The sequence below is a fragment of the Vanellus vanellus genome, assembly GCF_965231255.1.
Source record: "Vanellus vanellus genome assembly, chromosome: 6".
NCBI lineage: Eukaryota > Metazoa > Chordata > Aves > Charadriiformes > Charadriidae > Vanellus > Vanellus vanellus.
Window position 1 is genome coordinate 853,735 of NC_138911.1, and position 26,765 is coordinate 880,499.

Consider the following 26,765-nt stretch of genomic DNA (forward strand, 5'->3'; position numbering starts at 1 on the left):
AAGAGAGCCATTTAGAAACAAATATATACACATCACATCTGCTCCCTAGGAAAATATGTACAGTTTTCCAGGTCCACATTTAACTGAAGGAAATTAAAATCGTTCGTGAAAAAGTCTCAGAGGAAAAAATTGTCAAATCTTTGTGCATTGTTTGAGCATTTAAAGGTGTCTGTGCCCCAAAATGTACATTTGGGTCAGCTCAAGACTCCAGTGTACAACTAAGGAAACAAAGATCACATTTCTAATTGGGAAATATTGGTCCAGTTCAGTAGTCAGCAGCCAAGGTCTGCAGGAACTTGCAGAAATTCAGATTCGCAACTTCAGACTCCGCTTTAAAATGCCGTTCTTCAGAAGAAGCGATCCACCAGTCAGGAAATACCTGCTTCATTCTTGAGACACACTTGGTCTTATTTGGATCTAGTACGTGTTGATTGTCTTCAGCAAAAGAGAAGCCACAAGAGGCTGAGAATGCAAGGACAGGATTCACATTCATCCTCTGGAAGGATTGCTGACAAGTTCCAAGCACCATTCAAAGGACAAGATTGCCTGATTTCGCAATTAATTACTTTTTTTTTTTTAATAAACATTTTTTGCTAGCATTTCCCCTTACGTGAAGTCAGCAGGTAGAGGTACGCTTTCGGTATTGTTGGATAAGGGGGACCAGGCACTCTGGAAGTCCTGTCTGGAGCAAGAATGGGTGATCCAGGAGTTCTTGTGCCGTTGCTCTTTCTAGCGGATCCCGCGTCAACATCCTTTCCAAGAAGTCCCGCAGAACTGGGGAGGTCTGTGAAAAAGCAACAGCTGAGTCAACCCCATAAAGGAACCGGGCAACAGCTCATGCCACACCAGGCTGCCGAGGCAGGTTTGGTTACAAAGGGCACCGTACACTTCAGCTCTGTAACCCTGCCTTTGCCTTTGCACAGAAACGCACCACGCAATAGCATGCTTTTTAGGCTGCGGTAATAACTTTCTGTCACTGGTAGTCACAACACTTACACGGGTTGTTTTCTTTTTAATGGGGCACAGCAAATTAAGACAAGACTGCCTGCCTCATCCTTCCATCTAAGTTAATTTTGTTTCCCGTTTTGTTATTTAATCATTTCTGCATTTCAGCTCAAAAATTCAACAGAATTCCTGCTACCCAAGGCACATTGCTTGGCTGTGAAGGGTTGATCGATTCATTCTTTTACTGGCCACAGATCGTGGAAAAAGTAGCTAAATAGGATTCCCAAATAGGTTTGGAGAGTCTGGAAACCTGATGCTGCCTGTACAAGAAGATGAAGAAACTGCAGAGCAGCGTACCAAAGAGCTCAATGAGCTCAGCAGGTTTGTCCTTTGAAAGATGTGTGAAGGCTGCCGAGTAGCCAGACCCGAGAACCACGTAAAGGCATTGCACATCTCTTGCTGGTGGTAATACTCTGCATCATTAAAACGGAATTAAAAATGAACCTGGCATTTATTTATTTATTTTAATGCCGCTAATTACATCCATTTTGGATTGGGGACATTTTCGCAGCTCTGGTCAACTTAGAAGTAGATCATGAAATACTGTTGACGCTGAGCTACTGCTTATTTCACGAGTGGTCTGAACAACTGCCCTGCAATTGCTAGAGAGAGAAGGCACAACATAGCTAAGTACGAGTGCCGGGATCCAGCCTTTATCACTCTGCTAATAAATCCACCTATGCTTTAGAAAAGCAGCAGAGATTATCCCAGGTGGCATCTGTTTAACCTGTTGCCCCCGGTGCCACAGTGAGCCACTAACTGTCACCAGAAGGGAGGGCTGGAGTAGCATTAATTGTCATCAGAATGGATCCACAGCTGGTGCTGAGCCCTGTGTGGGCAGCGGGGAGACAGGGGAGGATGGCCACCAGCCTGGCCATCCAGGGGTCTGCTGGAAGCCACTTGGCTTCCCAGGACAAAGTGGAGCAGAGCAAGACTGTAAATGGCTCTGGCTGTCACAGTCCGCGGTAGGGTCGTCCCACCAGGCAAGGTGTGCGACGCAGACCAGGACTGGCTTCACAGCGCCGAAGGAGTACAGCACGGGGTCCAGAATGTGACCTTGGAATTTTAATTAGCGTTGCAAAGGCAGAGAGGAAAGAGCAGCTGTTGATGTCTGAGTGTACGCTTTTAGTTCAGCAGTCTACTCTGTTAAATAATTCAGTTTTAGCAGCTGCAGATATTCTGATTAATTGGAAAGGCCGGAGAGCTCAGAATGCTGCAGAAGCTATTTGATCCCAGAGGCTTGGACTGAAATGAAAGGAGCACTGCTCTACACGGTGACTAAAAGTTAATCACTGTTTTTCTTATGTCACTGCTACTTTTTCATAAGACACCATGAAGCTGAGTTCATCTTCAAAGCAGCTGCCGTGTCTCCCTGAGCTCCTGTCCATATTGAGCTCTCCTGCTCTCACCATAACGCAGTCTGTGCCGTTCTGAAAGCCGGGAACCCAGGAGCTCTCAAGAGCAAGGATCCTCCTACCTGCTTCCCTAGAAGATGAGCTCCTCAGAGAGAGCAGCTAGGTATTAACTGTTGGGCTCACCTGAAGCAGCTTTGAGTTGCATTCTCAGGTTTATGCCCAAGTGACCCTACATTATTAGGGCTGCTTCCCAAAGCAGCCACTAGCTGTCAGCAGCAGCTTACGTCCACTGAGCCACGGGGGCCAAAGAAGTTCCCCAAGAAACATGTCCTAGCAAGGTCACTTTCACAGCCAGCTGCACCGGGAACAGCTGATACAGATGCTTCCCCATGATAACCACCAGGTTGAGGAGCGTTTGCCAGTATGCTCACCCTGTGGAAGTTTTTCAGTTTGGGAGGAGGACTGTCACGGAGTCTCTTCATTGCCTGGACTGGAGAATCACTAAAATAGGGGGGTTCTCCATCTACCATCTCTATCACCATGATCCCCAGCGACCAGATATCCACCTGTGGGAGCCAATGGCACGTAAGTACACACAGTTCAGAGCAACAGGTCCTCCTTGCTTTGCTGCCTTCACAAAGACTACAACACCTCACCCATGACAAATGTTACCCAGAGAGTCAAACATTCATAGAATCATAGAATGGTTTAGGTTGGAAGGGACCTTGAAGATCATCTAATTCCAACCCCCCCTGCCCTGGGCAGGGACACCTCCCACCAGCCCAGGTTGCTCCAAGCCCCGTCCAACCTGGCCTTGAACACCTCCAGGGATGGGGCAGCCACAGCTTCTCTGGACAACCTGCGCCAGGGGCTCACCACCCTCAGAGTGAAAAATTTCTTCCTAATATCTCATCTAAATCTCTCTTCTTCCAGTTTGAAGCCATTCCCCTTCATCCCATCAGTACATGCCCTTGTAAAAAGTCCTTAACCCACTTGATGCTATTGGACGCCCTACCGCAGTTTAACAAAGACAGCTTTCCAACGAGGGCTGAGCCGTGCTGGTGTTGCACCACGTAAAGGTCTGCAGGTAACTACTTGTGCTACACCTGGTTGGTTGGTAAACCCAACTAATCACTCTGCTGCCATCTGCCCGTGATTTCAGAGCTCCCATCTGTGTCCCCCCTCCTCTCCTCTCCTCCCTTTGTGGCACTGATTGATTTACTGATCCGTATCATGTCTCAGGCAGCTCCTTGCTAACAGCTGGCCATGCTACAGCAGATCCCAGCCTACGCCAAGCTTCACGGATAAGAATAGAATAAGTTTACACCTTGTTCCCGGAAGCAGAACAACCTGTTTCTCTACTGGTTTAGGAAATATTGATATCATCACAATCAAATGTGTTGTCATAGTTGTATTTATATTTTAAATAGATTCTAGAAGCTCTTCCTAGAAAAGCCAACAGTTATTTTCCTGTGACACTTCAGAATGTTATTTGCTACCTCTTCTGATCTTAGGGAAGCAGTCCCTTACCTCAGTAGCGTATGGTATCCTCGCAATGACTTCTGGAGCCATCCAGTAGGGAGTACCTACTAGGGACTTTCTTTTAGGTACATCTTTACTGATCTGAGCACAGAAGCCAAAATCTGAGAGTTTGACCTGTATGAAGAGAAAAGCAGACAATCTTAAAAATAATTTTAAACAACATGGAGGGAAACACCAAAGTCAAAGACAGCAAGACAAAGGGAGTAAGAGGAGGAGGTACAAACAAGAGATTGTGAACAGCAAGGAAATAAGGAGACAAAGGCTACAGCAACAGAAGACAGATAGCAACTGTTTGAGGAAACACACCCTTCCATCCAGTGTCAGAAGAATGGAGTCACTCTTAATGTCGCGGTGAATGACCCCCTGAGAGTGAAGATACATCAGAGCCTGCAGCACCGATTCACACACTGTTGCAATTTGCTCTTCATTTAGCCTGAAATTAAAGACATGGGAGTTTAACCGCATTGTACTGGGCAGCAAACAGTACTTGTTCCCAGGGCCTCTCTAAAGGCACGGTGCAATTTTGAACTTGAACTGCAGATCCGTATTTTGGTTCCCCACGGACCATTACTAGCTCGCTTTTGCTGTTCTCCTATGACTGTCTTTTACTGTTGAAAACATTTTTGTCTTAATGGTTAGCAATTTTAAGTTTTCATATGGCTAATACAGAGAAATTGCACCTTAAATCTCACATCTAAATTAATTCTGCAAGATGGCATTTCAAGCAACTCTGATAGACAAGACTGCTTCTTCATGCCAAGGTGCCACAGTAACTGTTGAGACAGTGTTTTTTAAGCAAATACGGTAAAACTATTGTTCACGAGGCATAGTGTGCACCTTTATCTAGATAGAAAGCATCTAAACAGGTAATTTGATAGAGAATATAGGGATCCTTTAGATGTCTCATGCAGCTAGACGCACTGGATACTCTTATACCTAACTAAAGGTAGCGCAGGTTACAAGCAGGGAAGACACTCCAGAATTTTACCCCTCTCTCTGGTAGCACACTGAGGATGAGCACCAAGAACCTTATCTTTAGAAACTCTTTCTTTCTGGAATACCAACACCAGAACCTTTCATAATCAAGTATCAGTGAAAACAGTAGAAATGAAAATTATCTCCTGTAACTGGAGACAGTGCCAGCGTTCTCTGCACATTAATACTGAGCAATGCTAGAAGTTAATTCTTTCAAAGAATAGCTGAACTACCCGATTTGAGAACTTTTGACTCTCAGCCTGTCTCTAGCAGTTGTTTGAAACAACTCTCAGTTGAGGGCATAGAAATTTCTACATATTCATATTCTACATAGCAATTTCTACATATTCATGAAGGAGGTTGCACCATCGGCTGAGAAATTTATACTTCCAGCACTTGTTTGGTGTTCCACATCTTACTCTACCAAACCAACCATCTGAGCAGGACACTGTGTGTCATGGCTGCCCTGCACCATGCGGACATCAAACACATCTGAAGGATAGCAGGGGGCTACCTCTGCTGTTATGATTTAACCCCTGAGGGAGAGGGACCTCGCCAGTAGAGAACCGAATATATTCAGAAACAGTGCTTTTTATTTCCTAGTGCATGAGCTGCAAGAAAAGCTGATACACGTCTGAGCTCTGTGGTTCTAGAAGATAACCAGAGGTGTACTTTCAGGTGGTCACGTATGGAATTTGGTTTCAGTCAAGCGTTTGCATAATGTAAAAGAGATTACCAGAGGATTAGCTCACTCTTGGAGATGCAAATCAGTTATCACCTTCAATGTTTAATGAGTGGAATGAGGGTATTTTCCTCCCTGTGAAAAACTGATAAAGGCTTGCAGCTTACTTTTGATAAACGTTACAACAAACCCTGTTTTCACTATGTGGAAAAACAAGCATTCATTAAAAGGTTCAAAGGAAGGCTCCATAAAATAACTCGAATCTAGGCTGGGGTCCCACAATGGAATTCAGTCTCACTGGTGGATATAAACTACACAGAACCTTCATAAACCTCTTCAGATTTTTTTTTTTTATTTTATTCCGTAGTTCCATTGGTTCTAATACCAGCTAAGAGCTACAGGAATTTCACTGGCTCTGCAATGCCGTAACTAAGCACTCTTTAAAACCAAATGTCCTTTTTCCTGTCCAGGAGCAGGCAGATGACTTACAGTGAAACCTTGGTTCTCAGCCTGAGATGTGGCTCTGAACACAACGCTGGAGTGCCTGGCCGTCCAAGTGTCTCCAAGACACTCCTTACAGGTGGGGTTGTGGAGACTACAGAGGACAAGGTCTTTTTTCATGCCTTCCAAACACATCAGAGATGCAAATCCAAAATAGAGAATCCAACAGAGCACAATATATGCCTTAAATCCACCACAGGATCAGCAAAGGCCGGTCAAAGCATGTAAGTGAATTAAAGGCATACTAAGATTAAAAAAAGTAAATACAATTAGTGTTAGCAATACTACCTAATTGTAATCCAATTAAGATTCTGAATCTTCAAAAAAGGAAAGCACATCCTCCAGACTTTCTTGGTCAGTCTTTTCACTGGCGTTCCCTGCACCAGTCTGCAGCCTCACAGGACTGCTCAGAAGCAGGAGGGTGCTCCAGGGTCACGGCTAAGACACCATCATCATAACTGCATCACCAGAATACCTCGTGAGTGGAACTCTGGAGGCCATTTGAGAACAACTCCTTTGCCCTATAGGAATGCTTTGGTCATTAATTAATATGAAGCGGTGTGGATAAGAAAACAAATTTAGGAGAGTGTCCAGTAGTTGCTATCTTTAGGCAACGAAATTTGGGAAGGAGTCCAGATCTCAAGGCTCTGCTGCACTTCTCCAGGGGAGTTAGCCACAAATTCAACCTCACTAAGTTTGTAACACTGAAAACTATTTCTGTATGCTCTTTAATACTCATTCAATGAGCTTCCTGGCCAGAATACAACAGATACAGTAAACAATACTTTTCATGAGTAAGGTCATCAAGTAGATGAATGGTGGGTATCTAAAGGGATCAGTACTGTAAATGAGGTCCCTTCTACACCAGAAGTATTATCACATACTTCAAATGGATGACAGCTATAAAGCGTATTAGTTTCAGGGCACTGCAATCAGAAGATCTCTGAGGGAAACTATTCTTCCCAGAAATCTCCATTCCACTGCTCTTGCCTACCAGGTGGGAACACAAGCACTGACGTTTTGGATTTTGCTTTGTACCTGATCTGAGACACGATGTCTGTGAGGGCTCCCCCCTGCAGGAACTCCATCAGCACCCAGAGCTCCTCTCCCACTAGATAGCTCTTGTACATCTCCACGACGTTGACGTGTTGATAGTCCCTCATTATCACCACCTGCAAAAACACAGTGGACAATTGACCACCACAAAATCACTACCAACACTTAATCTTATCCAACAAAGCAAGCATGCACAACCCTAGGAGTACAACGCAGTAGCTTCCATCCCCTGGTCATTTTTCTTCTTGCTACTGGCATAATTCTATTAAGAGGAAGACGTCTCCTGCTCTTCCCTTCTTTTTACCACACCGACTGCTACCATGGCTTTACGGTGGACAGCATAACCCCACCTCTCGTCACTATATGCACCTCATTAAAAAGGAGCTCCCGGCGCTGCTGCTTTCTCAGATCCATCATTTTCACCGCCACCTGCCGCCCTGAGTGCTTCTCTCGAGCAATACAGACGATACCCGTGGACCCTTCACCAATCTTTACATAATTCTCCAGCAACGTCCGGGGATCTCCCTGGTCTACTACCATCCTAAGGGCAGCTTTGAATTGCTCGTGAGTCACAACCACCGGGTCCTCGCTGGCCAGCTGCCCTCGCACAGAGGAGTCCTGGGGAAGGTGAAGGTTGCTAGAACTAGTTTGAGTCTGCCGGTTCCTGGGTGACCCTGCTGGGGACGGCCTGCCTTGTGGCACTGCAGTCGCCTTCTCCGCCGTCAGTGATTTCTGGGGGGTGCCAGCTTCGGAGATCATCCTGGGGAAATCGGACGCAGGCTGATCTGATGGAAGAGACTGGGCTTTGGCTGCAGGGCTGCGCGGTGAGCCCCACTGCGGGGGCCTGAAGAAAGCGTTAGGCTAGGAGAAGAACAAATATGAAAGTGGAAGAAAGAAAAAGCGATGGTTAGATATACAGGAAGAAAGACGCGCCAGGAATCAGCTGGGTGTTACGCCACTCTGACTTAGTACATTTTGTAGCAGAGTGGAGCCAAGAGCTCTAGATTCTTGTCTCCGGGTCTGCCCAACATACACTCCATGACTAGGAGAAGCCACATGGATGCAGATTTTCAAGAATCAGTTAAAGGACGGGTGCTACACTTGAAGGACCTCTAGATTGAGGCAGTTTAAAAGGGACCTTTAAAGCACATGCTTTAAAAAAAAACCCAAACAAAACAAAAAACCAAAAACACACACCAAAAATGAAACCCATAGAAAAAAAAAACAGCTGCTAAAAAGCATTCCAACCTTGCCACCAAAACTCAGGGGCAACCTGTGTTGCAGAGAATTGTAAAATCCTTTATCCCTCTGTGCCTCTGATCTTCCTATATATAAAAGGAAAGAGGATTCAGGCCAAAGCTGTAAATCACTTTGATGTCTTGGCCTAATTCCCTTTGGGTAATTACGCTCTGTCTACTGAAAACTCTCTCTGCACTTTCCACCGGTACCTGCAGAGCATTCCTGTCCATCAGACACAGATCAGCGCTCTGTTTTGGGAAAAGCACCCTGAACCAGGAGGGCTGCGGGAGGCCAGTGCGACACTTCAGCAACACAGAGCCACCTGCTCAAAACCGACCGACAACGAGTCTGGGATAGCAGTGCTCCTTCCCAAAGCTCTCGAGGCTTTCGGAGACCTTCCACTTGAGTACCAAGCCGGCCCAGCCCTGGGTAGTTTATGAGATGTACCAAGATCACAGCCTGGGCTAACGTGGCTTCAGGACACGCATTCCCACACCAGCACTACGCACGGGTCTCCCAAGAAGGATAAACCTTGAAGTGCTAATACTCACCCTGGAAATGTTGACTAATTAAAATTCAACAACAGCTAGCAGGTTAGGTATAAAATACATTATATACTTAGTTATACGTAAAATAATAGCAGATCTGACAAAGTAGCAACTTCAGAAAAAGCAAGCCAATCATTTATATTATAGGGCAAAATAAAAACTTCAAAGCAACAAGCTTTTTCTCTTTCACAATTCAGACAGATTATTAATAAAGTTAATGATATGGGTATGGGAACCAAAAACTGCCAATAAAAAAAAATTTTAAAAGAGCACTCATTTTCTCTGTCTCAGACAGAAAATAATTGTATAGAATTTAATTCTACGCACTTCGGTTTTTAATCAAGGATTTTTGTCAACACGAAAATCTGCAAAAGCCTAACACGCACAGAGAGCGCTCATTTTCAGGCACACAGAGGCCCTGAAAGGTGATTTAGCAGCTCCTGGCATGGGGGTGCAGGAGCACGCAAACACAAACTGCCCGTCAGGATAACTTCCCCCCATCGACCAGCTCCACCCCTGCCGTCCTGCACAGACACGCTCACCGCAGCGAAGAATGCATTTCCCAACTCTTGTTTTGTCTCAGGAGAGAGAAAAAAAAGAGAAAAAAAAAGTTTTATATAACCTAGAGCACACAAAAGGGCACAGAACATGCATGCAAGCTGACACATGTTTATCTAACCACACGTAAATATTATTTCCTGCTCCCGTAATTTGACAGCCCCTATCTACGCATTTTTGCTCCCTGGACATGCTGAGATGTCACTGGTTCTCCCATTTCCCCCCATATTAGGTTGAAAGGAAAGACCACTCCACCTTCCCATGGTGACTACCAGCAGCCTGTCAAGACACCCACCTCCCCATTTTCAGCCAGTTACATCCCCTTTCTGTTCCACCTGCGATTATGCATTTATTGCACATCACAATTACATATCACCTCCATTTGCGAGGGAGACGAAGGTTTTGATCACTGGAGGCTGTTAAGAATAGCTTAGATAAACAATTGCCCACGATGTCGAAAGTCCTTCACTGGAGCAGGGAGATGGATTAGATAACCCCCAGGTCTGTCCTGCTCCTCTCCCCTCGCGAGCAGCTCAAGTCCAAGCACACCCAGGCACATCCACACACACACGCTGTTTCACTGGTAGCCTCTGCTCCTGCGCATGAAGGTGCCAAGGCATGGCAAAGACACATGCTAGAGAGGAAAGAAGTGCTCGGGGACCGTCCCCCAGCTGAGTTGGAGACAGCAGCAAGTGTAGTTTGTGCAACACAAGAACTGCATTCCTTTATAATCCCACTCCCCAGGAAAGGCAATCTACAGGGAGGAGGCTGTGTCTGTAAGTCTGGAGCCTGATCCTTACACAAACTCCAACGAGCCAGGTTGGAAAGACCCTCACGCTGCAATACACTTTAGAACAGCCATTTTTGGGGGGCCAGCGGTTTCTGCCATCCTCCTCCGAGGTTGGGGACACCGCACCTACAAGCAAGGGCTCCAGGGCTACTCCAGGGCTGCGAGCGCCAGCTCAGCCTGGGATGGATTAGCAGCAGTGGCCTGAAGGGCTACATTTCCTAGTCAGCAACAGGAACCCGAGTTTTCCTCCTAGTTTAACAGGAAGCGAGTCATTCGTTCAGGACAATGCTCCTGGGGGAGATGCAGCTATGAGCTGTCCCACCCTCACCAAACACCAACACCAGATTCCCCCATCGATGGTACCGTGGGTGCTGGTACTGACGTTCCTGTTGTAGGCAGCTTGGCAGATACGGCTACAGCCAACCAGCTCTCCTGAGGTAGTTCTATTTTGCACGGGCAAAAGAATACATTACTAATGTAAATTACGGCAATTTCCCAAATGGCAAAAGCACATTTGTGCTAGTATAACGGCATCTCAGTTATGCCTTTACTACTACAGAAGGGCAAAAATGAGTAAATCCCCTCCCTCCCTCCCTCCCAGCCTACGCCGCCGCAAGCACAGCTCTACTCACAAGCCTTTCTCCTGCAGACCTGGCTGCTGTTCCAAGCTCTGCCTCGCCACAAATTCTGTGAAGATGAGGCGGGCTACACACTTCCCCTGTCCAGGACCATTTCGATTCCAGCATTAATCATAACAAGAACAGATGGTTGCATGATGTTTGCAATTAAATTTGTTCAGCTGTGCGAGTAACCTCTGGAACTGTAAAGCCAACATCACACACCCAAAAATACGGAATAACTATACCTTTATCTGGAGGGAAGGGCCCGACTTGTTTGAGCCGCCAGCCGAGGGGAACACGCTGCGTAGCAGCCGTCTCTTCAAGCTGTTCTCCCTCGATTTGGAGCTGGGACTGCCCTCCCCTGCTGGCCTGGGGTTCGCTTGTCGCACCGGACATGGCTGAGGCCAACACTCTTCCGAGCCCTTTCTTCCCATCTTCTCACTCTCCCCCGGCAGCGCTGGCACGTGCTGCACACCAACGGCACGCTGGAGGCAACTCCCATCAGCGCCCTGGAACTCCGAGGGCCCGAGGGACTGTGCTTTCGTCACCATACCATTGGGGTGAGACTGTCCTTCCAGGCGGGGTTTGTAATCCGGCCACATCGTCTGCCGCCGGGTCACCTTTGTCCCACCATTGCAATTGAGGTAGTTTCCATATTTGTCTGCCCAGTCAGCCTCGGGGCTCTGAAGGTACATGTCTGGAGGTCTGTCCTCCCCCAGGAGCCCGAGGGACTGCGCTCTCCTCCTGCTGGTGGGGCTCCTGCCCCTCAGGGTGTTTGAGCTGATGGCAGAAAGCTTCTGGATGTCGTTGAGCAGCCCGGAGATATAGCCTTCCACTTCCACAGTGCTGCCCCGCACCACCGTCTGAGAAACAGAGGGAAAGGGGGAGAAGCTAGAGCTGTAAAAATTAAGGCTCAGGTTATCTTGACAAAGGTTAGATTTTTGTCTGTCTGACCAAAGATTACTCAGGGAATTTAAGAAAAAAAAGAGAAACGTTTCTTTCAGTCTTTTTTTAATTGTCCTTACTGAAGGAAAAAAAACAGGAATCATGGGGTTACATCCTTCTGTCAGAGGCAGCAGTGCTTTCAGCCAGAACAGGGCACTCTGCTGCTGCACTCACATCCTGAAGGACAATATTATAGCAAAACTGGGATGTCTTTAGCACTCCTGACTCTTGTGCTGAGACTGTGCTCCTCTACATCACTAACTTAGGCTCAAGAAGCTCCTGAGAACATTAGTTCTCAGAAATCACAGCATGCCCTAAGCTCTATCTGCAAAAATCACCTCGCTATTCCAGTACAAGGTTCATCTCTCCCCTGCATCACTCTCCATAATGTCGTAATCAGACTCCCTTAGTCTGGTTCTCTACAATTTTTGCTAATGCATCTTAATCCTGACCAGTGAAGACCACACTGTTCCAATGCTCCATCCCTTCTCTGTTCTGCCAAGCTATTATAATTAAAAACAATGAACAAAGGGTCACAACAGCTCACAACTGCCTTGTAAGCAAATGATGAAGAACAAGGCTTCCATCCAAACACGCAACAGCACTATGCAAGTAAGACACTTGAAGCTGTCGGTATATTATGTAGTGCTCTACCTTGTTTATTCTGGAACTGAAAAGCTTACAGAAGCTTTTTTAATGCTGGGAACCAAAACGTTTCATTTCTTCACAGGAATTCACAGCATAGGATCACTCCTACACTTTCATGAATCTCTGCCCGAGGAAAGACCTTCCCTGGAGTGGTGGCAATCTCCTGTTTGCTAACTGAACTCCAGGGATCTTCTAAAGATGCTGAATTAATTACACTGAGCCTAATATTTAGCTGGTGCAAAACAGCAGCTCCAGTAATTTCAACAGAATGCCACCACTGTGCACAAAACGAGCACCTTGTTTGCTTGGTGTCTGAGAACAAAAGGCAGAATAGAAAGATTCTGTCAAACAAGGTGAAGAAAGGACAGTCTGGGTTGTATCCTCACATACGCATCATCACCTGCAGCAGGAAATTCCACGCTTCAACCCTATTGCAGCAACACACCTCTCTCTCCACATACACACACCCTCCTCCACCACCCCAGCTGCGGCAACTACACAGCGTGCTGAGGACACCAACTCCTCCAACGGTTCCCATCACCCGTGCACCAAACTCCACGGGGGAAAAAAAATACCAAAAGGAAGTGGTCAGAGAGCCAGTCTCTGAAATCTGTCAGTGGGGTGGGAAGAGTCTTCTGTCCGTTCCGATTCATCCATTGGAAACACCAGACACACCAGCTTGCCTCAGCAATGCACTCAATTAATGCACTAGGCTCCCCGGTTCAAGAAGGACAGGGAACTGCTGAGAGGGTCCAGCAAAGGCCTACAAAGATGATGAGGGGACTGGAGCATCTCTCTTATGAGGAAAGGCTGAGGGACTTGCATCTCTTTAGTCTGAAGAAAAGAAGACTGAGGGGGGATCTTATCAATACTTATAAATACTCAAAGGGCGGGTGCCAGGAGGATGGGAAAAGTCTTTTTTCAGTGGTGCCCAGTGACAGGACAAGAGGGAACGGGCACAAACTTGAACATAGGAAGTTCCATCTAAACATGAGGAGGGACTTCTTTCCTTTGAGGGTGGCAGAGCACTGGCACAGGCTGCCCAGAGTGGGGGGGGGGGGGGAGTCTCCCACTCTGGAGACATTCCCAACCCGCCCGGATGCCGTCCTGTGCAACCTGCTGTAGGTGCCCCTGCTCTGGTGGGGGGGTTGGACTAGATGAGCTCCAGAGGTCTCTTCCAACACCTATCATTCTGTGTAAGAGCACCCGTTCATAAATAAGCCTGAGCAGGGAGAGCTGTAGCACGCACACCCCCAGTGACAGAGCACTCGGCAGGATGCCTCCACACGCTTACGCGTGCTCGCACAGGCAGGTGGGAGAGAGAGGCCCTCCTCCAATGCTCACTCACAGTTCAATGTTTCTATACGCTGGGAAAAATAACTCAAAATGAAGCTGGAAGAAATCTCAAGAGGCCAGCTGGTCCAAGGCAGACGGACAGAAGTCATTCCAGAAAGACTTGTACCTAACATTCTCAAAATAAGAGATCTCCAAGAAGAGATGCTATGGCCTCTCCAGAAAATCCATTCCAGTGCTCACCTCACCTCCTAGTTAAAAACTTCCTAAAATTAGACTCAAGTCACTCCCATTGCACTTCTCGTCCATCAAGTCAGTCCTGTTCCCAGTGGACAGAGAAGACGGTAGTTAGCTGTACTTTGAATCTGTGTTAAAAGACTGCATCAGATTAATGAAGAAACATCCAAATTTGAGCCAAATCTGTATGGAGTGGTCTTACAAAGATCATGCCTCACTGACCAAAATTTAGAAATTATAATTTTAAAAAGAAAAGTGACCTTCGGCATGCTACACATAGTACACGTCAAAATAAGGAAAAACTATGATAGTTGAATCCAGGACTCTATGTATAAGGGCTTGGCCTAAGAGGGCCAAAAGCACTTTAAAAAAACCAAACGAGATCTTACTATTGATTGGTATCATTGAATGTGAATTGGTTCAAATGGAGTTTACCAGAAACAATCAACTATCTGATGCAGTCTGAAAGAGTATTTGCAGCTGGACTTACTGGGGCAAAAAAAAACCCCAGTATTCATTTAAGGTTCTTCTCTAGTTCTTAGACTGTTGGGTAGTCTATCCTTGTTCTCTTACAGACTTTCATCTTCTTTCGGCTTTTACCATCTACAGGTTTAATAAACCATACATGAAAGTACTGACCAATATTAGACTCAGTAAATCTCTTCATGCTCATTTCTATTTTGACAGTGATGCCTCATACTATTCTTTTAGGTACCCTTTTCCTAATACTTGAGAAAACTAGCTCAGTTTGCTCTGGGAATGCCACAAGTACAATGTCAAGACCAAAGTGAAGTCAAGATACAGGCGAGAACCACCATTTCTTCCTGACCCAAAGCCCGATACCCTGTGATTGACGGAAATTGGGTTGCTTGATATGATTTGTTCTTGATAAATTCATGCTGGCTGCTAGCTATTACCCTGCTATCTCCTCGGAAGTGGTTGCAAATAGATTACTTGCTTATTTGTTCCAGTCTCTTTCTGGGAATTGAAATTATTCTGACTGATCTGCAATTCCTTGAATTTCATTAGGCCCAGCTGACACGAAAATATGTAACTTATCTAAGAAGTCTCATTTCTGTTCATGTTCTTTTTATTCTAGCCTGCATTCTTATCCCTTCATGCTCGTGTTAATTGAGTTAGCTCACTGAGCATAGTTAACCTTTTCAATAAAGACTGAGGAAAAATCATTAAACATTTAAGAATTCTCAGTGTCATCTGTTATTAACTTTCTTCCACAATAAGCAGTGCACAAATTCTTTCCTTCATCGTCCGTCTCCTCCTCAGTGTACTTATGATGTCTCCTTAGTGCCCTTCATGTTCTTTGATAATAACATCTCTCTTTGTGCCTTGGCCTTCCAGTTTTGTCCCTACATAAATTTCTTTTCTGTTTGCCCTTTATAACTTGACCTAGTTTCCACCCTTCTGAGCAATCCTCCTGCAGTTTAAGCTCATTAGAGAGCTCCTGATCTAGCCAAGTTGGTCTCTTATTACACATTCTATCTCTTCTCTGGATTGTGGTCCTCAGAAGCACATTCAGGACACCATCAAGCAGAAGGCAATACCTCCTCCCTTTTTCTTTTACCCGTTCTTCCTGAGCAAGTCTTTCCATTCTAAATCAGTATTCTCCTCAAAGATCCTGATGTGCCATTTAAGTTGTAGGTTTGATTTGGCATTAACACTTGCGTTATCCTAAACTGTAGTCCCATTTAGTCCCCATGTTTTAGGCATCTGTACAGAAAAACCTAAATATATTCATCAGACAGACAACTGTTTTCTTTTATGTCTCCCCTAAAATCCAAACAGTAATATCTCTATTTTACAACTTACCTTTCAGTTTTCATGCCTCTGTAGGGTTTTTTTAACTGGGAACAAAAACTTCCCACAAGCTAGCAAGACTTTAAACACAATAATTCTGTCACCATCTTTCATTTCCTTCTCTAAGGGGTCATCGTGAATCTGCCTCTCTCCACACGGCAGGTCCCTGCAGTCACTCAGGAACACACCACCTCCAGATGCCACTATAGTGACACCATCCAAGCAAGACAACCACCTAAATTCACCCATCTACAAGGATCAGTGACTTGTTTCTCCTTACTGAAGGACTTGCTTTAAGGACATTCTCCTGTTTACTATGTCCCACTTCCCATTAAACTGCTGCATTATAAACCCTTTTAGCCTAAACCCTCCCTTAGTCCCGCTCCCTGTTGTCTCTTGTTCACCAAGCCATCCATCAACAGCAAGCCAGTGCTACCCCGCTCTCTCCCACTCAGGCTTCCCTGTCAGCTTAATTACCAGCCAAATTTGCTCACCCACGAGAATGACAAACTTGCTAAAACAGGTCTCTCCAGGAATTCTCCTCTTCGCTTCCCCGTACAACAGCTGAACTCATCCTAGCTGTCCGCTACCTCGGGAGCCTTCACAGGTCCTTGTAGTGACAGCAGGCAGCTGGGTATGTGAACAGTGACACTACTGCAGTTAAGGACACTACTGTCCTTATTTCTGCTGAGATTACAATCGCCACAAAAAAGGACAGTGTTATCAAAGCCCAGACACTGCTATCCACTGAATTCCTTAAACATCCCACCCTTAGCCCCAGTTAAAGATATATGGGGCAACGGAAACATTCCCCAAGGAACAGCAAAGCCCAGGGGACAGGGAAGAGTAGTTTTCCTCTCTTACCTTCATAGGCTGGAGTTGCATCCTGGTGATCCTTGAAGGGTCTACCACTGGCTTGGGGCGCCTCAGAGTGTCTAGAATGTTCTGCCATTGAGGTGGCAGGCCCACAAATTTGCCCTCCTTTGGGTCAAACGAAGTGTGGACACGGTGCTCAAAGTTCTGCGGAGCAGAGATCTCCGGGCGTTTCTTCTTCTTCTTGCGGAACATGATGCCTGAACCAGAGAAGGCAATGCCGTCAGTGCTCTTGCACGTCTAGGTCCGACATGCCCAATTAGTAATAACATGGATTAATTATAGTAGTTAATTACATTGTATTAAGAACATTCTCCAGTGGCAAGCATTCTAACAACAGAGCTGATCATCTGCTGTTACAGATGAGAAAACAGAGGCAACAAGAGAGCAACGACTTGCTCAGGACCACCTAGCAGACCAGTGGCCGAGCTGGGATTTCCAGTGACCTTTTTAGTGCTCTGCCCACTGCGCTTCTATTTCAGAAAAGAAACAGACACCTGGTACATCTACAGCTGAACTCCTACCACTTGGCTTCCTTTATTGCTACAAATTCATATTGCCTGATACAAACGTTTTAAATACATATAAGCAGTATATATTTATATTTTACAGGCTTGCACCTAGGTTAAATGGCGGTGGAGTCCAGCCAGTTCGACAGTGTTGATTCCACTGCACGCCTGGAATGCAGAGTGGTTGGGAAGAGGGCTCAGGCTGTCCCCTCACTGGTTACCCCAAGTAAGCAATATACATTTGATTCCCATTTAAAGACAACAGAGCTGTTGCCAAAGGAAGAGCTGCCCCGAACTGATTTTGGATCTCAGTTTTTCTCAGCTTAGACAGAGCTTGGGAGAGAGAGAGGAGGTGGTAGGTAGGAATCAAACTGTCAGCAGGTAGCTGAAGAAGCTAAAATTAAAAACTAAGATTCCTTTCCCTTGGGGGCTGAGAGAGACAGTTTGTGTGAACAGCCATTACAATTGCAACAAGCCAAAACCATCTAACACTTAAATATACCCAAACACGAGAGACGTTCAAAATCTGAATTTAGACTTCACATCCCCCACTCAAAAAGAGATGTAGATAGATAGAAAACCAACAGTTTTAGACCTTTTTGAAATTGGGAAGATAGGAAGGAAAAGGAAGAACTGGAGCACTGCACGCAGTCACAGAGGTGGGAAAACTTGAATAACTGGAGGACTGCAATGGATGGACACCACCTCTTCATAAAAGACAGACAGGGAAGATGGTGTGAGGGGGAAGTTACTCTTTCCATGAAGAAATAGCTCAGAGATAGCGAGATATTCTATGGAGAGCCAGGCCTTTCACAGTGGAGAGTGGCAGGAGCCTGAGAGACGACAGGCATAAATCAAAACAAGAGAGGTCCCAACTGGAAAGAAGGAAAAACTTTTTTGTGGCCAGGAGAGCCCAGCATCGGAGCAGGTTGCCCAGACAGGCTGTGCAGTCTCCATCCTCAGAGGTGTTCAAGAGCAAGTTTGCTCTTAAAGACAAAGCCCCGAGCAACCTGGTCTGACCCTCAGAGCAGACCCTGCTTTGAGCAGGGGGTGGGACTACAAATCTCTTGAGGTCCCTTCTCCCCTGAATTGTTCTATGATTCTATTGACTGGTTTGATGGCTTTAAAGTTACAAGTGTTCCAAATTACATTTTTCTATTTGCTGTTGGAGAAACACGTTTAACAGGCAGATTACTGTTGTGCGGATGCAATGGAACTGGCGTGCTCCGGAGCTCATCATCTCCTCTCCAAGATGCCTTCTGTCAACGCACAGGATGAACTGTGCGATGAGAGCCATAAGAGAGATGAGACAAAGCACAGACTCAGTGACAAATCAGCCCTAAAGCTCTCTAGCTCAGGAAAAAGCTTCACAGGTTTATTTAAAGCAATTAATATCCACCAGTAGGAAAAAAAAAGTTTATATGCTTTATATGCTCTTCCCTTTCCACTGACAACTTTAATATTAGCATTTGCCTCTCACTAATACTGCTTAAAGTGACGAGTGCTACCTCTTCCTTGACATCAGGTAGAGGATTCTTCCCACTTAATCTTCAACTTTGCAGCGATCATTCTTCCCCTGTACAGAACCTCAGCTTCCAACTCTTTGTGTTGAATAAATATTTACAAGGGTCAGAGACACAGAACACGTACAGAGATAACCTGTTGTGGTGCAGACATGAACACACTTCTAGAGGAAATTGATCTCGAAAATTCAGCACACCTCATGTATTCTTCCCCACAGTGAAGTATATATCAAACATTTTCCAGGTTGCTTCACTTAAAACTTGTTTAAGGAGCAAAGTGCTCCAGGTAAACAACAACTTTGCCTCCTAGTGCTAGACTGAGATGCTGAAAACACATACACACATGCTTAAAATCTGTTTACTGTGATCCTGTAGTCACTGGGACGGGAAGTGTTTGCATGTCGCAGAAGGACCTTTACACCATCTAAACCCCCAACCATGCAATCCATCCTTGATGAAATACAGACTTCACTCTCTAACAATGCCCATCACAGCACTGTCTGTGTCCAGAAGCCGAATAAAGATACCTTACAGTTGAAAAAGAAAGCAAAAGGCTAGGCAACTAAAAAAACCCTTACAAAAGAGGCTGGAAGCAACTACTCTGCCTAGAAGAGCAGCCAGAATAATCTTTGCTTAGAATGTGTTCCAATGAAAACCCAAATACATCTTAATGGAGTGTGTCTGTGCTCCAGGTCTGTATTGCAACTACTCAAACACTGTGATTCATCACTAAGGCCCCTCAGGGGCTGCAAATTACCCAATAATCAAGACCAAAGTCATAGGGCAATTCTTTAAGGAAAAAAAAAAAAAGGTACAGACAATGCTGGAAAGGAAAGATATTCTAATAGCTCCTGGTATTAGTGCTATTCAAACCAAGAGCGGGTGCTACTGAGGAGCTTTCGCAGCCTCCAATGAAAGCAGAAGTATATCTACTTGCTATAGTATTATAGCAAGTGCTTCAGTTCTGAATCCTTGACTACCTGTCAGTCATGACAGCTACTTGATCCACCAGAACAGGGGCATTTTCAGAGCAACGTTACTGTTTTAACCAGTATCTTTCCTTCTCCTGCTCCTACTCTCACAGCTTCATTCCTCATCTCATCTTCATAACAAGAAGATATTCAGGGCATAGCACACAGTCTCTTTCAAGTTTGCTCTTTAACTGCTGCAGGGGTCCTGTAAAATGTGGTGTTACAAATGCCACAACCATTAGCACTTGCAGTAGCAATTGTTTTCTGAACATTTCAATCATTTCCTCATAAGGAGAATGATTCTAGAAAAACTGGTGATATTTTGGCCCCCAACAGAACAGTAGCTCTATGCCAACACATCAGTTTGCATAAGCATAAACACTGCATTTGTATATTTACATTTGATCACTATCCCCCTCAATACACACCTGGACTACACTTAGATCCTATACACAAAAGCATGCTTCCTAACCCAGAAAGAAGCATCTAAGTTCATGTCAATTTTAGGGTGACTAGCTGACATGGCCTGCATCTACCTTATCAGTTTACAATAGACATCTTAAAAACCACAAAATGTAATCAACTCTAAATACAACATAACCCCAGGCACCCAATGACATTTGCTTTACGTGGTCAGCATCAATCTTTGATTATAAAGACATTGCCATATCAGACAGGTGGTTTAAAGGTACACTGCATTAACACCAAATGAAATTCATACACTAAAAAGAGTTATTTGAAATCCAATGGATTGTAAGAATCAGCGTAGGCTTTGCATTTCATTGAGAAGGTCTGCATTTAACCAGTCTCCTTTCGCTTTGTGGTTTTCATGCAAGAGCTATTTATTCGTATTTCCAATACCCAGCTAAACAACGTTTAAATAAAAAACATAAAACAAGCCTTTTCTAATTCACTAAGAAATTCATCAGAATATTTTATGCATATAAGATTTTGTAAATCAAGCCAAACCTGTATTTAAATGTAGACAGCATCCCTTTAATATAATAATACAAATACCGTGACACTGATTTTATAATAATCTACTAGACTTTAGTCTCTCATTCACTGCTGACAACTGTACTGTAAGAAATGTCACAAACATAAATAATAAAAGTCACTACCACAAGACAAAAGCAGTCGGAGATTGAAATTCTCTCAGCGATCCATTCCTGCTGCCTGGGAAACCACGTTAGATTTTTCAACTCCAGATATAGCTGCTGCTAGATGATACAGTTCCAAAAGCTGTCACATCTGCCAGGGAGCAGAAGCAAAAAATCCCCCGCCAGTGGGTCAGAGCAGGGGAGGGAAGGGCCAGGAAGGAGGAGCAAGAGGAGCAGGGTCAGGCTGGGATGAGAGGAAGGGGTGGGAAGATGAAGGACGGAGTGAGAGTTAGAAAGGGAAAGGGGAATGGCTGGGAGACGGGCAGCCGAGGAGCAGGGCACAGACAAGAATCAAGCCCACTGAAAAGAAGAAGTAGATAAACGTTATCGGGAATTGCTCGTTGCAACACAGGAGTTCAAACACTCAGACAAAGCAGCCAGCGTGCACTGTCGTTCCATCCCACTCGCCGCCACCCCACACACATGCAGTTACATACTCCATTAGTATATATGCACTGTACTTAACTGTGCTCATATGCTCATCCACTCACACATACACTTGATGAGAGCAAGACAGCAGAGAGCTACTTCAGTCTGACTTGTATAGTTTCCAGTTAAAAATAAGCTTTCCCTCCCCCTTCCTCGCTGCAGCACCGAACCGGCTCCTGGGTGTGTATTGCACGGCTGTCACAGACCTGGACGCAGCTCCCGACATTCCTCCTGCCCTGCCAGGAGACAGGAGATAACGCCTGGTCCCTGGGCTGGAGACAACAATTCCCATGATTTCTAAGACCTCCCTCAGCTGATAAGCCAAACTACTCTGGCCAGCTACAAGAGGAGGGGGGAGGAGGAGAACTCTTCAAACTACAACATGCAGATTGAGGTCGGAGCAGGAAGATGGAGATGATCCTGGAAAACCCAGCAATTAAAAGGAAAAACATATTTCCATACTCTGCTGTGCAGGTCACTGACACATAACGCATTTCAAATGCAGCACAAGTTAAATAGGCCATTATGGATGCATGCTGTATGTATATACGCATGTGTTCGAGCATACACATGGCTCAATACACACACATAGTATTTCACTGTATTCCATACCTTCTGAAATCCTAATGTTTGCCCTCCTGAGGTTTCTGACATGATTGTTATTTATAACAAGCCATAAACATTCATAGCATTTTGCAGACAAAGAAAAATGACAGGTTACTTCCCTGAGGAGCTTGCAAATCTAACTGTGACTCCACACAGCAAGAAATGACAACGAAGGGTGAGCAGAAGGGGGAAAGAAGAGGAAAATGGTCAGAAATCTGAAATGGGATCTCAGAGCACAGAGCCTTGTCGTATTGACACCTTCCACATTTGTCTACAATTCTAGTTTTACAAATACCGGTTTAGGTACTTTTTTTCTCTCCTGAAGGAAGACTGGCTATTCGCTTGCGATGCTATCACTTCCCCTATTTCAAGTCCTTTCCTTCCAATCCGCTCTCCCCCTCACCAGCCCCCAGTAGCAAAGCGATGTGTCGGAGCGAACTAGCAGCACAGCAAACTGATGTAATGTTCTAAATCCTGCCCAAACACACACATGAGCGCACAGATTAACATTACATTAGAAATAAGCTCAGGGAGAGGCATATTTGTTGTATTGGTGGGTTTATTTTTGACAAATGAGAAAAAGAACACAACTGCTTGCCGTTTTTTGCCATGCCTCTACTGAACAGGTCTAAAGGCTATGGTGCTGCCTCTTTCTCCCCCGCTCCATTTCCTTGCTCATAAATTAGGATTAAGACCTGAAACACAGTGAACGCCTATTTGCTAAGCTTGTTTTGGATGCTGCAGTGACATACTTTCAGGTGTGTTTTAGCTATACTAGACCAAACTCATTCTGGGACATATAAAAGCACTTGCAAAGAAAAGACCTCTTGAACTTTCTGAAACCAGTAAAGGCATGTCCCAAATGCTAATTGCTTTCTCCCTTGACAAATAATAAAGTTTTCTATTATTTACAGTCCCCTAGAAAGCCCAGCTAAAGTCACTGTCCCATTGTGCCAGACTCTGAAGTCAGGCCCCACCCTCCCGGGGTTTCATCTAAACTGGCGAAAGGTAAAGAAAATGAATTATTATCCTCATTTGCAGACGAGACAGAAAAAAAAATTACTAGCTCGGTTTCTTCCCAGCTATGTCTAGATTAGCAAACCTGAAAGAGCTTCCAGGTGTGTCTCCTGGCTGCTTTTTAACTTCATATCAAGGCCCAACACACCCTGGCTTCCATGGCGAGAAGGCACGGGCGCACAGCACCAGTGGGAGCCAAGACACGCTCTGACCACATGTTTGATCTTGACACCAGCAGGTAGGTCTAGGCAGCATGACAGAAACCAGCTGCACAGACAGAAATCACACCCAAACCTCAATTGCTATCCAATGCCTTCATTATAAGATTAGCCTTTTCCCCTTGGTGTTCGGTTTGCGAGGGCTACAGCTTGCAAATACCACTGCAGCACCAAGAGCGAGACGCATGCTGCAGCTCGTAAGGCTAAGACATAAGCCACTGTAACAACTACGACCCTTTTTCCCCACCTTTTAAGCCCTCGATGTGGCTGTGTCCTGTTCTGCACATACAAAACCACGCAGCACTGCATCTCTGACTCCTGCCTTACACAGGCACACTTCACTGCTCCACATCCAAAGAGTAACCGCACTGTTTCACATGGGTTTACTGGCATTATTTTGCCACAAAGGATGCATCAGGGTTAAACAAGTGGCTGCACTTTGCTGTTAATCCAGAATACCAAAGAGCTTCAGGACAGGGGTAGGATATGGGGCTTCACTCCCCTCCACCTCGTGCGACAGTTCCATTCAAAGCGAGCATAAAAATCCTACCGAGATTAGAATAAGAACATTTAAGGTTCTGTCTCCAAAAATTCACATGAATAGCAACATCTTACATATCAGACGGGCGGTTATGTCAGGACAAGTGCAAGGGGCCACATCTGGCATGCCGGGCCACATGGCAGACGAAGGAGCCAAGGCACTGGGCTGCATCTGGGGAACAAACACGCTACTTCAAACACAGCGCTTGGAAACACTGGGTGCCACGTCCTGCGGCTCCGCCTGAGCTCAGTCAGCTCGCCACGCTCCTCCACGCCACGTCACGGATGGCAGACCCAGCTGCCGCGGGCACACAGGGTTATGAGAGGGAAGCCGCAGCTCTGCGCTGCCAACGCGCGCGATATGGACTTTCTTGTAGCACAAGGCAGGAGCCGAGCAAGAGTTGTACACTCCGTGAGCACGGCCAATCACTTGCACGCAGACCTGGCCCAGCGGAGGCACTGGTGATCCCACACGTCCCGGATCACACTCATCACCCCAGCAGCACGGCAAAGGGCTGGCAGAGACACCGCCGCGATTCTCCACACCACCCGCTGGTATACAGATGCAAGAGTTAAACTTCCTTCCAAACACCACTAAACAATCTTAGTCCCTGTTTACAATCATCATGTTCTCCCAAAGTGAGATACATACATATTTAATTGCAGTCAACAGCCTGCAAGGCAGCTCTCTTGTGTTATCCCCATGGGATAACCGATGGGAAAACTGCAGCCTAGGCAGTGTGCCCCAAAACACAGAGGAGACAGACGAGCTTAAACCCCACAACCTGGCTGACTCACAGTGCCTTCCTACTCATACTTCCAACACCGATACGGAACTTTAAATCATAATAGACAAGTCTTCTCCTAGGGAGTATCAGTTATTCTGCTCTCTTTGGAAAGGGAAAACACATGCCATGAGTATGAATGTTCCCACAGCACTCCATACATTAAAACCTGAAGTGCACTCGTAACCCAAGATAAATACCTGTTATTGTCTACAGCAACACTCTGTTCATCAATTAATTACAAAATAACTTAATTACTAACACTACAAGTTAAAATGGCTCAGCCCTAGGGTGAACAGAATTTCCTGAGATTTTTTTGTGGGAAAGAGACTTGAACTACCATAACCCTACAATCATATTGCTCTCTTACCCCTGACAAATGGAAGATCAGTCTCAAAACAGTATCATTGCTAATGACCAAATCTCAGCGCGTTAGTCCTCAAGGCACATGGTAATCCTCCCACAACTTTAGAAACCATACTGAAAAATTCTTTTTAAACAAGACCTGTATCAGCCAAGTCCCAATTCTGTACCCCATTGCCCTGAGTCTGTACTACAGTAACCTAAAAGCCGATGAGACTGGTGCAGGAGCAAGGTTAGTACAACAGACACCAAAACTGGTCCACTAGTCCAGAGCCTCCGTTGGCAAGCTCTGAAGGCTTGCCGTAGTCCCCCCAGCTGTGCACCACAATGTACTGGTTAGTCTTCGGCTGCTCTGGCTGCCTTCAGAGCTGATGTCCCACACACAAACAGAACTGATGTGCAGCTCCAAATGGGACAGAACTTCAGCATTGTACCTCTATCAGTACCCTCAAGAAAACACCGTGTGCAATGCAGAACTCAGAACCTGGCTGAGTTCTTACTTGCAGCTGCAGTAGGCTAGTCCGAGCTGTTTTAAGCAATTTGCACAAAATATTTAGCTCTTTTCTCTGCTTGTGAATTTCCCTAAGCACATTAGAGAAGTAAAAAAGTGCTCTTTTTCCTGATTGGAGGCAGGACAACCAAACTTTTGCAGTGCTTCTCCTTGTGAATGAAAACCATTTTGTGACCAAGCAAGAGCTATGTTTCTCACTTTCGCAAGCCTCAGCAGCAGAACCCAAGATATTCTTTCCAGGTACATACAGACTCACACCCATCTAGACAGAAACAAACCCTGTACAGGGAACAGACTGTCCACCTGGAAGCACAGTTACTAATCCAGCAAACTATTTGCTGATGGCTCTTTCCACTATTTGATCAGCTTTGCTACTAGATACATAAACCATTGCTCACAGTTAGCACACAGGATGTACATACCAAGGCAGTATAGAATATTAAAATTGATATACAGCTTCATCACACCATCGAGAATGAGACTTTTCAGCGGGACAGGGCTTGAGACCGTGCCATGCAGCAGCGTTTCTTTCCCCAGCAGCTGTGTAGGGGCTCAGCTGACTCAGGTTTTACCCAAGCACAAAATTCAGAAAAGCAGAGGAAGACTCAGCAAATCCCTCTTGCTCTACATACATCCCCCCGCCTCACCTGAGAGCCCACACTCACCAGCCACAAACTTCTCTTCTGTTTTTTCAGTACTCTGTCCCAAAATACATTAAGGCATTAACGTCCTGGTAAAGAAGAAAGCAAACGCATCAGCAAACATTAATGGACAGGACTGTTTTCTGTAGCTGTAAATACCTGGCTGTATATATTGGTTACCACCTGGCAAAAATAATTAGGTACACATGCCCAATACAATTGTAGGTTGTAACTTAAATAGGAAGAGATTAGCCAGTTTTCAGATGGCCAAAATACACTCCCGCACCCATGCACACACGAGTACTATGAGGTAGTTTCGGTAGGTGTGCTGAAAGGATCCTGGCGAGCACAGCAGCCAGAAGGTCGGGAATACAGACACCCAGGGGTTTAACTGGCGAGTCCATTAGACCTCTTCATCCGATACAGTGAGGGTCCTTGCAGATAAAAGAGACTTAAGAGGAGATATTGCTCTGTCTCCCATAAAGGCAATGAGCATGCACGTTCCTGACACGCTGTCTGCTTTCTCAAGCATCATCTAGAGTAACTTTTAACCCCTTCTTCACCCCAGCGTTTTAAGAGCATCACCCTGCAAGATTCAACCATGCATTTTCCTCTCCGCATTCCCCACCACCTCAAGTGTCAACAAGCTAAACCACCAGACCCCAGACACCACAGACCCATACGCCGGCCCACCTAAAAGACATCAGAGATCAAAAAACGCAAGATCTTACTGGCAGTCCTGCTGAAACAATGCCAGTAGAGGACAATTCCAAGTGAGAGGAGAAAGAAGGGTCTGGAGGGAAACTCTCC

The 26,765-nt window shown here is 45.5% G+C and overlaps 1 protein-coding gene across 2 annotated transcripts; it reads right to left on the minus strand.

The window, feature by feature from the left end:
- Positions 1–616: 616 nt before the first annotated feature.
- Positions 617–26,765, minus strand: PAK6 (p21 (RAC1) activated kinase 6; the record flags this gene model as incomplete). 2 transcript variants are annotated; one of them, XM_082485275.1, is made up of 9 exons in its annotated part: positions 617–784; positions 2,792–2,926; positions 3,891–4,016; positions 4,209–4,335; positions 7,099–7,232; positions 7,486–7,977; positions 11,117–11,734; positions 16,674–16,882; positions 26,687–26,765. In XM_082485275.1, the coding sequence occupies 8 exons, from the start codon at positions 16,875–16,877 to the stop codon at positions 617–619; spliced, it is 2,004 nt and encodes a 667-aa protein (XP_082341401.1). The 2 variants fall into 2 exon arrangements, with proteins under 2 accessions (XP_082341401.1, XP_082341400.1); XM_082485274.1 differs by lacking the exons at positions 2,792–2,926; positions 26,687–26,765 and having other exon boundaries at positions 16,674–16,877.